The sequence below is a fragment of the Hypomesus nipponensis genome, chromosome 4 (genome assembly GCF_054491055.1).
Source record: "Hypomesus nipponensis isolate SF chromosome 4, ASM5449105v1, whole genome shotgun sequence".
NCBI lineage: Eukaryota > Metazoa > Chordata > Actinopteri > Osmeriformes > Osmeridae > Hypomesus > Hypomesus nipponensis.
The window spans coordinates 8,737,959-8,753,876 of NC_140364.1; the positions used below are offsets into that span (position 1 = coordinate 8,737,959).

General features: G+C 46.7%; 1 protein-coding gene across 2 annotated transcripts; it reads right to left on the reverse strand.

The window, feature by feature from the left end:
- Positions 1 to 680: 680 nt before the first annotated feature.
- dbpa (D site albumin promoter binding protein a) lies at positions 681 to 15,457 on the reverse strand. 2 transcript variants are annotated; one of them, XM_084696209.1, is made up of 5 exons: positions 14,424 to 15,457; positions 12,023 to 12,478; positions 8,943 to 9,190; positions 8,225 to 8,412; positions 681 to 779 (listed from the first exon to the last, which is right to left on the reverse strand). In XM_084696209.1, the coding sequence occupies exons 1-5, from the start codon at positions 14,611 to 14,613 to the stop codon at positions 743 to 745; spliced, it is 1,119 nt and encodes a 372-aa protein (XP_084552335.1). In that variant the 5' UTR covers positions 14,614 to 15,457; the 3' UTR covers positions 681 to 742. The 2 variants fall into 2 exon arrangements, with proteins under 2 accessions (XP_084552335.1, XP_084552336.1); XM_084696210.1 differs by lacking the exon at positions 681 to 779 and having other exon boundaries at positions 8,173 to 8,412.
- Positions 15,458 to 15,918: the final 461 nt, after the last annotated feature.

Below are 15,918 nucleotides of genomic sequence, written 5' to 3' on the forward strand. Positions count from 1 at the left end.
TGGGGGGGGGGGGGCACAATTTTGCACCCACACATGCACCCACTGGAATGTACCACGTCGTTTTAAAAGGGGGGGAGTGGGTTGGGGGGATGAGAGGGTTCAGAGGCTTAGTTGAAATATGCAACATTACATGGATCTAAATATAGCTTTCCAGTGAGCTACTTAAAACAGATGAAGTGAATGGAGCTCCATCTCTAGCCAGCTACAGGACAGGGAGAGAGGCGCAGAGAGAGAGGTAGAGAGAGAGGCAGAGAGAGAGAGGCAGAGAGAGAGGCAGAGAGAGAGGTAGAGAGAGAGGTAGAGAGAGAGGCAGAGAGAGAGAGGCAGAGAGAGAGGCAGAGAGAGAGAGGTAGAGAGAGAGGCAGAGAGAGAGAGGCAGAGAGAGAGACAGAGAGGTGAACACACTGATCACAGGATCCAAAAGTGCACAATGTGCACATGTATCAGAATATTATGGAGAGGTGCAGAGGAGATGACTCTAGAAGGCAAATTGTACTCTCTTACACACATGCATCTTTCTGAGCAGAGTGGAGTATGCCCCAGAGGCAGAACAAACTGTTAGAACGGTAAACACACACACTTCAGTCACAAAATGACTTGATATATACTGTATGTTTATTGTGTGTTCAAGCCCTTGGCATTGACATACAAATGCACATGCATATACCCCCCCCCCCCCCCACACACACACACACACATAGGAAAGCTTCACCTCATCTACTTCTGCAGGGGAACGAGCCCTTCAACAGCGGTCGCCATGGTGACGGCCAATCCAGTGCCTTGGAAGGGGAAAAAAAAACAACCTATCGTCGTTAAAAGTAATGCTGGCAGTGACATTCCAGGAGAGAGGGGGCTGAAGAAGGGAGGGCATGTAGTAAAAGAAATACAAGGGTGGAGGCTGGAAATGCAGAGAAAGAGGAATGGGTCATAAAGGTGGAGGTCAGGGTCAAACCTAGAAAGAGAGAGGGAGAGGAAGAGAAGGCCACAGAGAGGAATGGAAGGAGTATAAGGATGAGAGAGGGGGCAGAGCAGAGCATGGGGTGATGAAGAAGAGGGGGTTGGAGGTGAATGCTTCAGGGAAGAAGTATACAGTGGATGCCTTATCATCCAGGAATATAGTTCCATGGACATAAGAGCTAGGATCTTCACATGTCTGCCTACCTTGCTGCAGCCCACATTGAGAGCCACAGGCACAATGAGATCTTTACAGCCTTGGCTTTTCTATTCAATAGAGAACACGGTACAAATACCTCTGTAAATATGTGGTGCAGTATCTGTAGTGTGACCCCCACACACAGAATCAGTGAGAGCTGTGTGTGTGCTTGTGTGTGTGTGTGTGCTAAACTGGGCTGCCGTGTGGGAGGTAAAGTAGCACTGGCACTTAGTCAGTGAGAGACAGGAAAGAACACAGGAATCTAAAGGGACTATTCACTTAAAGGGCACATTAGACACACCAGTTCAAATAAAGTACAATTCATTAGCACCCATAGTATGTTAGACAAACAACAGATAGGGATCACGCCATAGACATTTACACATTTAGCAATATACTAAATCAATAGTTTGTGCACAAACATACCGTACAGCTGTAATGTAACATACACAAACACATTCCTTGAGATTACAGATGGGGCCTAGCGTGGATGTCCTTGACCAAAAAACGAGCTCAAACTATTTGTCAAGGCGCCTGCTTTGTGTCTGTTGGTGATGTCATGGTGATAGCACGGTAATCTAAGTTCCTCAGACCTGGGCCTCTCTCAGCTAGGGATGGCAGACTGGCTGGTCGCTGGTTGGCTGACTGACTGACTGACTGACTGACACTGACTGACACTGACTGACTGATTGACTGACTGACTGACTGACTGGCTGGCTGGCTGGCTGACTGACACTGACTGACTGACTGACTGACTGACTGACTGACTGGCTGGCTGACACTGACTGACTGACTGACTGACTGACTGACTGACTGACTGACTGAATGACTGACTGACACTGACTGACTGACTGACTGACTGACTGGCTGGCTGGCTGGCTGACACTGACTGACTGACTGACTGACTGACTGACTGGCTGGCTGGCTGACACTGACTGACTGACTGACTGACTGACTGACTGACTGACTGACACTGACTGACTGACTGACTGACTGACTGACTGACTGACTGACTGGCTGGCTGACTGACACTGACTGACTGACCGACTGGCTAGCTGGCTGGCTGCCTTGCTGGCTGACAGGCTCTACTAACTACCTGGATGGCTGGTTACATAGATGGGTAATCATAAACCAAAGCCCACATTTCCGTGCTCTGCACTGAGGCGCTTGATTGGTTTAGTTTCTGTGAAGGTAGGTAGAGAACAGTAAAGGACAGATCACAGATCATACGGAGCCACACATACAACACAAACACACAAAGTTTCCGTGTGCAGTGTTTCCCTCTCAAAGCAATGCCGCGGTGTGTCGCCCTAACTGATGAGCACTGATGACTATTCATTGTTCATCGCTGCACCAGTCCAACGACACAATGTGCATTCACCATTGACCTTCAGGTTGAGTGCGTGCTTCAACTGATCATCCACTGTTCCCATTGCAAACATGACAGACATTCAAAACCTCAGCATTAGGAGTCAGAGATTGTCAAGCCATCGTTCACTTTCTCAATTTTCTCAGGTACGAAAATGAATGTACCATTGTCAGATGTGGTTTCAATCCAGGCAACCTACAATAGCTGTGTAACACAGCCTGTCAGCTATTCACAAAGTACTGGATCATAGTGAGAAAACAGACAAGAAGCAGACCTTCTTGCAACTAATTTTGAATGGTGATCTGTCCTTCCATCCAATACATTTGACCCGTCTGTCATCTGTCCATCCTCCTATGCCATTCTATGATCCTCCATCCTTTCATTCCTTTTTCTATCATCCATCATTGCTCATCTTCCTCCTCTTGGTCAGCCCTGCTTTGCATCACCATGGGGCAAACAACGTCAACTTGCCAACTTCCTGCCTCAGCAGTTCATTAAAAAAGGCTGGCATTGCACACCAACACACACACCCCCACCCTAGCTCTGATAGGCTCATCTCACAGAATACATCAGCAATGGGGTGTAGATGTGATCAGAGGGCCGGGGCTGACAACAGCAACAAGGCGGCGTTGGAATCTCATCCCTCCACAGGAAGCTGGGCAACACACTGAAACCATTTGATTATAGGCTTGATTGTGTCATCAGTATGCACCTGACATTTGTGGCTGACTCGTTATCGCTCCCACCCGTCCAACGGCCTGTCAGACATGACGACCTCCCTGCGCCCTCAGGTACCGGCACCATTCTCCAGGCAGACTCCCAAGACGGTCTCATGCCCGCTCGTGCATGTGCCTGGGTCAGAGCCAGACGTCTGGAGTGACAGTCTCAACCGGCAAGTCTCGGGCCTACCGTCGTGACAGGGGACCCAGCTTAACCCCTCCAACAAGGAGGCAAAGGCTCCCGTTCGTATCAAATGGTGTGACAGGTTGGATGTCAAGAAGATGAGGCGGGATGAGGAGTGAGACAACCCATAAACTTGGTTCTAGAGCCCTTCTTCACTAAAAGCATGTGTGCGCGTGCGTGTGTTTCTTTGTGTGTGTGTTTGGATGTGCACATGTGTGCAACGTTTGCATAGATGCAAGATAAAAAGAGTGACAGTGGGAGTCGAAGAAGGGAGTGAAAATGGAGAGACTTGGAGGCTTGAAGACAGGAGAAGGTATGATGGAGAGGGTGAGAAGAGGAGGAGGAAAGGAGGAGAGGGGAAAGACGGGAGGAGAAGGGAAGGAACAAAGCAGAGGTAGATGAGAGTTGGAGGAGAGATAAAGAGAGGGAGAGGTAGAGAAGGGGTGGAGAAGAAGTGAAGAGGGGTAGAGGAGGAGCAAAGGTGGAGAGAATGAAAGACGGTAGCAAAAAGAGGTCAAGGGTTAGAAGAAGGGGGCGGGAACTGGGAGGAGAGGAGACGTGGGGGAGGGGGGTTCTCTGCGGTGAGAGACCTTCACATCTGGTTTCCATGAAGGCATGCACATCACACAGTAATGAAGAGGACCTTCTCACACTCTTCTGGATGGGGGGAGGGCGACGCGCATTCACACACTCTTAGGGACAATCTCTCTCTCTCTGTGTCACACAGACATAGACACACTTTACACCATCCGTGATGAGACTATCACCACATTTATGTTGATTTCCATCAAGTTGCCTCCATTAAGCGTATTCTCAATTATCGCCTACAAGCTGTTCTTTTCCACATGCATACTTCTAGTACACACAGCACACACACACACACACACACACACAAACACACATACACACTTTCTCCCTTTCTCTCCCTGGCCACAGGAGTGCCCTCCTGTGTTAGTGGGGTCTGGTTTCTAATCAGTGGTGGTCATGGTCAGAGTGCTGTCCCCTCCTGCTCGTCAGCCTCTGCAACCAACTTTGGACACACAAGACAGTTGCCAAGGACACCGGGGTTGCAGTGACAGTCGCAGAATTAATGTGTGTGTGTATCAGTGTGTGTCTGCTTATAAATCACTACTATGATTGAGACTGGATAGTTGAGTGATTTTCACATTAGAAGTGCTCACACACAAACTAGAAACATACACACACACTAAAACGGTGATGGAAAATGTGGGTGTTTCCAATAAGTGCAGTGGTAGTGGAGTGCTGCTGTTATTCCATCCTACTTCAGTTTCACACCTTCAGGGTGGCCTCATGTGGTTTCTGATAAGACAGATGTCTTCCTGTCATGCCAGACCAAATCTGACATCATCCATGTACATGAACAGCTGAAGCATCGCACCAAACACACAAGTCTCTCTCTCTCTTTCTCTCTCTCTCTTGCGCACGCTCCAGGTTTTTCTCTGTTTTAAATGTCTAGTAGTATCTCAATTCTGGCACACAGCCTGTGCCGGTGCTGTATTACAATGTTCTCTATGATGTCGTGGCTAGAATGCCACTGAACATAAATCTCCTCTCGAAGGTTTGAATCCCACTTCAACAACAAGCTGTCAATAATGTTGCACTGTCATGGAGTACAGACACCACAAAAGCTTCATCGGTGAGTAAGGATAAGCCTTTATTTGTGTTTTGGAAAAAAAGACCACATTTCCCAGCAGCCCTGTGTATAGGAATAGACATACTGGTGCAGTTGGGTAGCGGTGCTCTCTTGGGGTTTGTAATTTATAACAGTCATCACGACAGGGAGTTGAGTATAATAATCCAAAACTGGAGAAGAGAGGGAAGGCTGTATTCGATACCCGCAATGCCGTTAAAGTAGCATACCATCACTATGACAATGGGCTACAAATGCCCACAAAAGTTGTAGTACGCTCACGCAGGTACATAGAAAAATAGCACTGCTAAAAGTTTATAAGCCTCAGGAAATTTCCCAGATATAAAAAAAAAACTGCTTATTTGTCCACCAACAGATGGAGAATAAGACTTGTGCCTCTAGGATGTGTAGTTCAAATTCATCCAGGGAATAAAAGTCCAAAGTTTGTGTCTGTTTTATCAAACGCCAACACACAAGGATGTGACTACAGTCCCTACAATGCATCTGGGGCTTTGTACAGTCTCAGTGGATGGTGCTTGGAGTGAACAGGCTCATTGGAAAAAGAGTAAATACGGTCTTGAAACCTCAGGGGAGGAAAAGAGAATCATATTCCCCCAGAAAAGTAAACACTGAAAATTAATATAATAATAACAACAACAGCACCAACAAGAACAACAATGATAATACTAGCAATCATAACTGGAAATATTAACAAGGATGAAAAAATGACATTTAACTCTAATCTAAATAAATTGTTACAAATCTGAACTGGTTTTGATAGACCTTTACTCCCATATTAGCTGGTAGTACACAGTATGACTCGGCAGCAAGATACACAACAGTGCTGCCAAAACAGGCCTACTCGCAAAGCTGTCAGGACAAACCCCTCTCCTGGAGAAAAAGAAATCACAACTTCCGCAATCAATAGTAAGATCTTTTTTTTCTGTGTTTTTTAATCTCCCAGACACCTGAGAAATTGACAATACTTCCAATCTGTTTCATATAAACTACATTTATATATTCAAGTTATGTTTATTACATCTATTTTCACATGTTCAAGCATATATCATATACACACATACAGCTAGTGAGAGAATAGTTTTAATATTCAATAGTACAATTGTATGGTACAGTGTTAGGGCAGCATGGCCTGTTGCAGGGGTAAAGTTTGAGGACACGCGCTTGCGTGGGATGATCTACCAACGATTCCTCTTACAAGTACGATACGTTAAAGAAGAATAAAAGAACAAACAAACAAGAGAAAAAGATCTAGGCAGTTGAGTTCTGTGTTGGGTTGTGTGTGTCAGTTAAGGGGATAAACTGGGTCAGCACCATGTCGTCATTTCAGAATCAGAACAATCGAGATAATAATAAGAATCATAATAAGAATCATCATAAGAGTCATAGTATTCCAACGGGTGATGAGGCATGCTCATGTTCTGCAGACAAGCACGCGCACATGCTGACCATTGCCAAGTTCACCTGGGCCGTCAACTCTGAACCAGTTTCATCTGGTTCCAGAATCCCATTGGTTAGGTGTAGAGAGAAGAACAGAGAGATACAGAGCAGTATGGGCTAATTATGAAATATTGTGTGTCTAACAGTAACAGCGTTCGCGTGTGTTTGTGTGTGTCTGCGCACGTCTTTGCAGATCATGTCAATTTGCAAATGTGGTCAAAGGTCTTTCCAATTAAATCCGTGGCATGTTTTTCAGTGCGTTAATTTGTGTGCATATGAGTGTGTTTGCGTGTGTGCCACACATCTACCCGTCTAATGAATGCCTTCCATATTTATTCAACAACATCTGTTCTGATGCAGCTGTTCATGAGATGAATCCCCTCACAGGCTTTGTTTCTCCCTTACCCTCTCTTTCTTTATTTCTCTTTTTCTCTCTATCACCCTCCCCAAAAAACGCACAAATATTTAATTCAAAAAAGGAATCAAAGAGAAAGTAACAAATTAAGTTCTTGAATGAACCCACAACAAAACAAAAACTCTAAACTATACAATTTTAATTTAATTTTTTTCTCATTATATCAACAATAGTTACTAAGAACCTAAGCCTCTTTCATTGTCTAAAACCTGGATACAACCATTATACATTCTGTTTTACCACTTACTTCTTTCTCAACTGTTTCTAAGTTGAAAATATATCATTTTGCAATAAGCCTGTTTAAACAGCTTCATGGATAGCCCATCACTCAGTTAAATCACCCCTCTGCCCACCCACCCCTATATAAAATATACAAAAGATTATTTCCAAAATCAGTTCTCCTACTTCTCTTTGCAAATATAAAAATATACAGATATCCTATGTCAAAATCATTTTGCTCTCTCATCTCAAACCTTCCTCCTCCTCTTCTTCCTCTTTCTTCCCATTCACTCGTTCTTGCTATGCTGTCTGACCAGTTCAAAAATATACATGTTTTGTCATAGAAAAATTACACCTCTGTCCACCCTCTGGCTTGTCTCCTAGTCTTTAGCTTAAAAACAATGATTTCACTGCCATGTGTGATTTTTAACACCTCATCTGAATTGCCTTAAGCATACGAACTGTGTAGCACCTGATGTAAGTGCTCTCCATCCCCACTGCACCCCCGCAGCAGGGGCCCCAGGTGTGACAGAGGCAGTCCATGAGCAAGCCCAAGAAGTGCTACGGTGGTCTGAAAAAAAGTGCCAGTGAGCTCTCCATAAAATTGGCTTTTACATCAGATGTCATACAATGCTAACGCCACCCCTACGTAGGCCGTACATGCACGCCGCTTCAGCTAAAGTGCTACCAATGTTGGGTTTGCCCCTGTACCCCCCAGCCCTCCTTCTTCCACTCCTCCTTCTCCTCTACCACCTCGCCCGCCCTGTCTTGGCTTTTCCTCCTCCTCCTCCTCCTCCTCCTCCTCCTCCTCCTCCTCCTCCTCCTCCTCCTCCTCCTCTTCCTCCTCCTCCTCCTCCTCCTCCTCCTCCTCCTCCTCCTCTTCCTCTTCCTCCTCCTCTTCCTCTTCCTCTTCCTCCTCCTCCTCCTCCTCCTCCTCCTCCTGTTCCTCCTCCTCTTCCTCCTCCTCCTCCTCCTCCTCCTCCTCCTCCTCCTCCTCTTCCTCCTCCTCTTCCTCCTCCTCCTCCTCCTCACAAGTCTCCGTGCCGGCTCTCGTACTTGTTGAGGACGTTGCGACAGCGGCCCAACTCCTTCCTCATGTCGGCCACTTCCTGCCTGAGCGCTGCGTTCTCCCTCTCCAGGAAGGCGGCGCGGACGGAGATCTGGTTCTCCTTCAGGCGCCGCGCGTCTCGGGAGCGCTTGGCCGCCTCGTTGTTCTTGTAGCGGCGGCTCCAGTACTTGTCGTCCTATCAGGTATCGTCGCCGGCACGGAATGGTGTGTTGGGGGGTGTGTGGGAAAGAAAGGAGAGGCGAGAAGAGAAGGGGCAAGAAGGGTCAGTTTTGTGATTAAGGACAGGGTGAGTGGAGAGGCAGCAAGGTCCTAACGCAGTTGCATTGCAGACATTATCAACATGTATTTGTAGAAATTCATATCTCACGTTCTGATGATACAGTAAGTTACAAAACATATTTAGCACTATGAAAACACGTAGGAAGTTTTCAGTAAAGGTTTTTTTAACACAACGAAGGTTTAACTGACATAGAAACGTTTGAGGCCACGACTAACATTCTAGAACATTCTCAATACCACATCTGCATGCAAGTCTCACTCTTTTCAATTGTCTTCACACCGTTATCCTCATTTACATATGAAGAAGGTAGCTGACTTCAACAACACGTATAAGTGTTGGATGTGTATACCTCTGTGATCATCACACATTAAGACCATCAGGCTCAGATGACACTTAGACGCAAAGAACTGTGGGAGATGTAGTACCTTCTGCTCATCGGGCACCAGCATCTTGCGGGCCTTCTTGATCATGGGCTGAGGCTTGAGCTCCTCGTCGGTGAAGCGGTGCCTCCGAGGGTCGAAGGCCTCCTGACCAGGGACACTGGACAGAGCCACATCCGCCGGGTCGGGGTCAAAGTTCACCATGACATCATTTCCGTTGGTGATAGGGGGGCCAGGGGGGGCGGGGGGGCCGGTGGAGGTGGCTGAGGGGTCAGGGGGAGCTGCCTGTCCACCTAGGAGAGGACCGTGCAATACAACATCATACAATTATCCATTTGCTGGACAACTGGGGTTTGCAAAGTGCCTTTCTCAACAGTATGCAAACAACAGAGGTAAAGAGAGATTCACACAGAGGTCAAGAGGATTACAATATATGACGCATCATAACACTGTCCAGCATTATGTGTCCTTTTTGGCCTGCAGTCTGCAGTGGGGCTGCAGTTACATTGGCTGACCAGCAGGTGGAAGCAAAGGCCACAATCCACCCCCCACTCCCCTCCCCAGCTATTGTGAGAGCTGGCTTGACTAGCAGCTGGCAGATCTAGGAAAAGCCCAGCAAAATCTGAGGCCTGATAGCCACCATTTTGGACAAAAAGTTGGATCTGATCCAAGACCAGGGCTACTGAGCAACCAACCATCACCATCAGATTAATGTAGTCTTGTTTTGCTTTGGCTCGGTTGTTCTTAACCCCCCCCCCCCCCCCCCCCCCAAATGCCCTCTCTCATCAACCTTTGCACACGTTCATTCTGCATGCTACTATTTACAGAAAGAGTCTCTAAAAGCATGATATCTGCCTTCCGTTGCTTTGTTCTTCACAGTGTCTGGTAGCTGTGTAGACCAAGGTCTTATGTTTCAACTCAGAGATACATGTTTATTCTCAGAATAAGCTCAACCAGAGACCAACAATAACACATTTTGAAACATTTGTAGGTTCATATTGTTAAATTGTTCATTTCTTAAGATCGGACAGCTTTGCAGCGAGGCAGAGAGTGTCTCCTCTACCAGGAAGTGTCGTCTCCCAGCCCAGTGCCCTGTGGCAGGGGGATGGGATCTCCAGAGCACAGTCACGTCCTCCTGTGGCCACAGCTCATCTCCACGCCAGCTGCTCTCCAGACATCCATCTAACCTCCACATGAAGCGTCCAAAACCAGGAATCCACACAGATATGCAGATAGGCGCCTTTCAATTAGAGCCCATGTATTCTAAAGGGGTTTTCATTTCAAATGGATGCTTATGTTGTTATTGTATGACACTAAAACAACACTCTGTGTTGCCATGGGCTATTTGTGTTCTGACTGGAAGAAACTTGTTGGAAATGCAAAGTCAAAATAGACTGTAATATAGGAAGTGTGTTACATAAAATAACCTCCCTGCTCTTTAACGTAAACAGAGAACAAGAGCCTTTGGAGTTTGGCCTCTTTACTCCTTGTCTCCATTGAAAATATACACTCAATCCTTCCTCCCTCCATAGGACACAGACAGCCCCCCCCCCCACACACACACACACACAGGCTTATTGAAAATAAACACAGGCAAGCAGAGAACAATCCCCACCCACCCAGCACACACAACACATGCATTCACACATACACAACAACATGCATACACACAACACATAATACACAACATCTACACACGCCCAGCGGTCCTGTTGTTGACAGGTGACACACCCCAAGAGGTCTATGCATTCTTTCATCTGTGTTATGTTAACCAGAGCTCTATCAGGTTGTGTCCTTATAATGGAGGAGGTGTTGTAGACAACAGCACTCCACACGGATAGGCTGTCTCTTTCGTACCATGGGCTACACGGTCTCTATAAGCTCATGTCGTAGCTACAGGCTACGTGACTTGTATTCAAGCTTGTCTTTACATCAGACTTTAGTTTTTCTGCTAAGGTATTTGCAGTGCGAGGCTAGGATATACTGATCTTTAGAGCTTTCATTCTCTCTTGTTTTCCCCTCTGCATGCCTGCTCGCTCTCCCTCCCTTCCCTTTCTTCCTCCGCCCCTACCTTCCTCAGTCTCTCTCACTCTCTCTCTCTTTCGCTCCACTGCTTTCTGCAGTAGCACGTGACAGGGCGACGGCACATGGCCTGAGCGTGTGAGAGTGAGAGGGAGAGAGTGAGAGAGGTTGAGGGAGAGAGAGTGAGAGAGGTTGAGAGAGAGAGAGAGAGAGAGAGAGGGGTTGAGGGAGAGAGGGAGAGCGCTTCAAAACATGCACAGAAAACACTCATGCCTGGGTTCTTCCCCTCAAGCCCTCTCGCTCCTTTTTTCTCTCTATCCTTCTCCTCTCTCTCTCTCTCTCTCTCTCTCTCTCTCTCTCTCTCTCTCCCTCTCTCTCTCTGTCTCTCTGTCTCTCTCTGCATTTACTGTACTGCAGAGTTAGGGCTCGCTTAACCCTTTCCTTCCCTTTGTGTAACCAAACTCAATCCTAACAATTTGGCCGATACTGTGAGCACATTATTCATTCATTATTAATTTCACTTTTTAACTAGTATATCTGAGTATGGCCTCCCTACCTTAATAAAGATAATTTTACATTTCTTAGTTGATCATATGTGAATAAATCTGTCTTTAATGTTCATTTAGATGGTGTCGGATTCAAATAAGAAGCATAGAGGATTGAAGAGATATCGATTAAGCTATCTGCGAGAGCGTTGCCAAGGCTGTTAGGCAAATGGATGGTCTTTGAACCTTTTACCCATGGCTGCCTTGACAGCCAAGTAACCCCTTGTACTATCTCTACTAGAATCCACAAGCCGGGGACTTAGACAGGTACTTCACTAACAACCCTAGTTTTCCATTCATTTGTATTGGAGCACTGTAAAATGTAATTGGCTTGTGTTACTGCAGGTAAAATGTGTTTACAGTTATCATTTTCCCGATTTTGGCCACCCTCAAACCTGTTTGGCTCTCCACTTGAACACGGGCATACACATACACACACACAAGTACACACACACATACACACACTTTATACTCTCCAACACAAAAACACTCCCTACACAAGCATCCCAGCACACTCCAACCCACCCCCACCCTCTTCAACCAAACACCCCCACTAACCCTGTAGGCACTCGGGACCTCCCATCATGCTTTGCTGTTGCTGCGGCGGCGGCGGCGGCTGAGGCTGCTGCGGCACATTTTCCAGGCCCAGCAGTGAGGAGGAGGAAGATGAAGAGGAGATTGAAGAGGAGGAGGAGGAGCAGGGAGGCGGGGAGGACGGTGGGCACTGGGAGCTCTGTTTGGGTACGGCTGACTGGGAGCTCTGGGAGGGGATCTGGGCGCTGGCGCTGCTGGGGCCCGTGGGGTGCATCCCCATGCCGTTCTCCGTCAGGAACTCCTCCAGGTCCATGTACTGCAGCTGGAACAGGCCCCCGTCACAGGGCAGGGTGCGCTCCCACAGGAGGGGCCCCAAGAACGCAGACTGGGAGGAGTTGCGTAGGGAGCCGGGGCCCCCCGGCATGCCAGGGGGGGCCCCGTTCACGGGTTCCTCTGTGGAGTCCTGGGGTTTATCTTTGTCTATGGGGTGGGGCACGAAAAAGGGTGAGACAGATGGTTAGACAGACAGACAGAACATACAGACAGGCATCCCGGTAGAAAAACAAAGACAGATTATGGGAAAGTTGCAGATAGACATAAACAAAGAGGGGGTAAGAGATAGAGAGAGAGAGAGAGAGAGAGAGAGAGAGAGAGAGAGAGAGAGAGAGAGAGAGAGAGACAAAGAGATAGAGAGAGATGGAGAGAGATGGAGAGAGAGGTCAGTGAGGGTACCAAAGTGTCCTTATTCACAGCATAATTATCTGCCTGTCTGCCTCGTTCTCCGTTCTGCTGCACAGTTGAGTCTAACACCGCCATTACAACCCTGATAATGCTGCAGGGGTGGCAGTAGGGAGACAGGCTACTGGCTTCTCACATTCACACACACACACACACACACATATACACATTCTGTGAATAGGGTGACATTGTGAGCTACCATAATGAGCAAAGGTGGGATGTGTTCAAACAAGGCTGATTTGGTCTGGTGTGTCAACCTAACTTGATGTGGAGAGGACAGTAATGATGGAAGGCAAGGGGCGGCGGGGGACGGCGGGGGGGAGACCGGAGATGGGGGGAGAGTTTTGTTTTCCCAACAACTCAGGCTGAGACAGGAGATAGGAGACAGGGATAGAGGGAGGAGGTAGGTTGAGGGAGAAGGGTGATAGAGGGAGCCAGGGGAAATGAAAAAAGTGTAAGGAGAGGAGAGGAGGATGGGGAGAGGAGAGGAGGGTGGGGAGGAGGATGGGGAATGGAGAGGAGGATGGGAAGAAGCAAATCAGACAGGTGACGTGTCATGAGACAGAATGAGAGGATAGAGGTGAAACAAGAGATGAGAAGACAGGGAAATGTTAATAGCAAGTGAAAGTACAAATAAGAGGATAAGAGAAAATGTGAGAGAAGAGCAAATGAAGTGATAGAGAACAGAGGGATGGTTGCTCGACGTGAGAGAGAATTGAGAGAGAGAGAAAGACAGAGAATGGGGGGGGGGGGGGACAGTAGAGAAAGGCGCTAAAAGAGTGGGTGTATATGCAGGCGTTTAACAAAGCCAGCCAGCAGAGAGACTGGGATGAAGGAGATGAAGATTCATCTTTCTGGTAAAAGCATCGAAGCCACCGGCAAAACCGAACTTCTGCTGCCAAAAACGGCAACACAACCCAGAGCTTCATCTTTAAAGTCTTAAAACATCTCATATGATCAGACATGTACATGGGAATGCATGCTGGGGTGGTGGCAGAGATGCTGGTAGGCCCTTTGGGATGCCGACTCCATGGAGAGACTGTCAGTCCTGGTCATCATCAGCCCCCACACAAAGACCAGGGAAGACACTCTGCAGTGGCTTGCTTTGAACACCAGGTGGGAGCATTTAGTCAGAGTCATATTTTACCAGTGCTGTGGACAGCAGCTGACATGGCTGGAGTCCCCTTCAGAGGCCCCTGAGTTAATATTTCACCCACTGGGTGTGATAGAAAATGTTGTGGATCTAGACACTGTTCTTACAACAGATTAATGTAATACATGCAATAGAGATGAACATGAGTTGAGTGAGTGTCGACTAAAATGATTGTTAACAATTGCCTTGATAAGTGCTCTATTAATATGAGTATTGCATTTTTTTAATCATTCATCAGGGTCATTTAAATGTTTTAAATCAGCACAATCTAGTAACAGAGCATTCATGAAGGCTTTATTCGTGAGTGTCTGGAAGTTGAACCCATAAAATAATAAAGCAGTTGAACTAAAATAAACAAGTCACTGCATCTGAGACTGTGTGTGTGTGTCATTGTGTGTCTGTGTAAGTATGTAAGTATTTGTGTGTGAGGGGAGGCACTTAAAATATGCAAATAAGCAAGCACTACACACACATTTACACACATGCATAACGCTGAGGCCCACAAAAACAAACTACAAACAAACTGCACCTTACCTTTCATTTCGCAACAGTCTTTTCCTCGCTGGTCAGCTTTGATTGGGATCTGCAGCAGCGACTTGAGGCTGGCCATTGAGTTCAAGTGCCCACCAGTGGAAACCGTGCCACCTGGGTTACCAGTCCCAAACTGCGGGCTGGCCCCGGCCGGAAGGTCCGGTGGTAAAAGCTGGGTAAGTGGTCTAGACATCAATGAACGGCCGTGGATTCCCGCAGTGAAACAACTTTTTTGCTCCAATCAATCCACAAATGATTGACAGGCCGTCAGATTGTATTCAACAATGAGGCAAGGGATAAAATAAAATAAGAAAATCAAAAGTTGAAAAGACTGCTGAAATGATTCCACTCCTCTTATCCATCAAAGGTCCCATGGGGAAAATAAAAATAATGTCCTTCAAGACATCATGTCCAGTTCAACATCTTGAAATATGGAATTGGCCCTTTAAGAAAATGTTATCAACTCTCAATTTTCTTTTACAAATTTAGACCAATCTGTGCCGCTTCTTATTCGGCATTAAAAACAATGTTGTCCGTTTATTTGTGCTAAAATGTCATCGCATAGATTTGTCTCTCCTCTTGCACAGGACAAAACTGTTTCCCGAAAAATGTTAAGACATGAAAATGACGGGTGTTCATGTGGTAAAGGGGATTATCTAGCTGTAGCCTATATCGGCTCGAATAGAATCGACTGAGGTGCACTGAAAAGTCCCTAAAGAAATCCAATAACCGACATATTCGACAATAAATACAGTTGAAAAGAATTATGATACGGAAAAATAGTCTTCGTCAAAGAATATCCAACAATATGAGACTCAGGCAGATTGATGGCTGTTGTTTTCCTTTTCCACTTTGTTGCTCTCTCTCTCTCTCTCTCTCTCTCTCTCTCTCTCTCTCTCTCTCTCTCTCTCTCTCTCTCTCTCTCTCTCTCTCTGTTTCTCCCCCCCTCTCGCTCGTTATTTTTTGTTCACCTTCGCTCTCTCCCTCTCCCTTTCTCCCCCACTCTCTATGCTTCCAGCGACGAAACGCTTGATGGAGCGGCGGCGAGAGTCAGCTGTAGCGAACACGGGCCGCTATCGTGACGTCACATCTCACGGGGGAAAGGCGCTGGGGGCGTGGTTGTTACATATTCATGATCCACACCTCCTGTGTCCCGCCTCAAAATAAACGAATAAGCCCCTCCCCTGCCTTTTCCAACAAATAACAGATGGTGAGTGGTTCATTGAAACGAAACCACGCCCGACTACATACATTTAGTTCTGCATTATTCAACAAGCCTTTCGGTGATAGGACACGTGGTCTCACGCTGTCAGTCCAAATGCTAAACAAGTGAAATAATTGTAGTGTAAAATATGCATGTTTGAAGGAGGATCAATATGAAGCTTAATGCTCTGCGAGCTTATAGCCTATGCATGCACACTCCACACAGTTTGGTAGCATAACTGGTTACACACCAGGAGAAAACTAAAACAGAACGCAGCTTATTAGTTTTGTTATT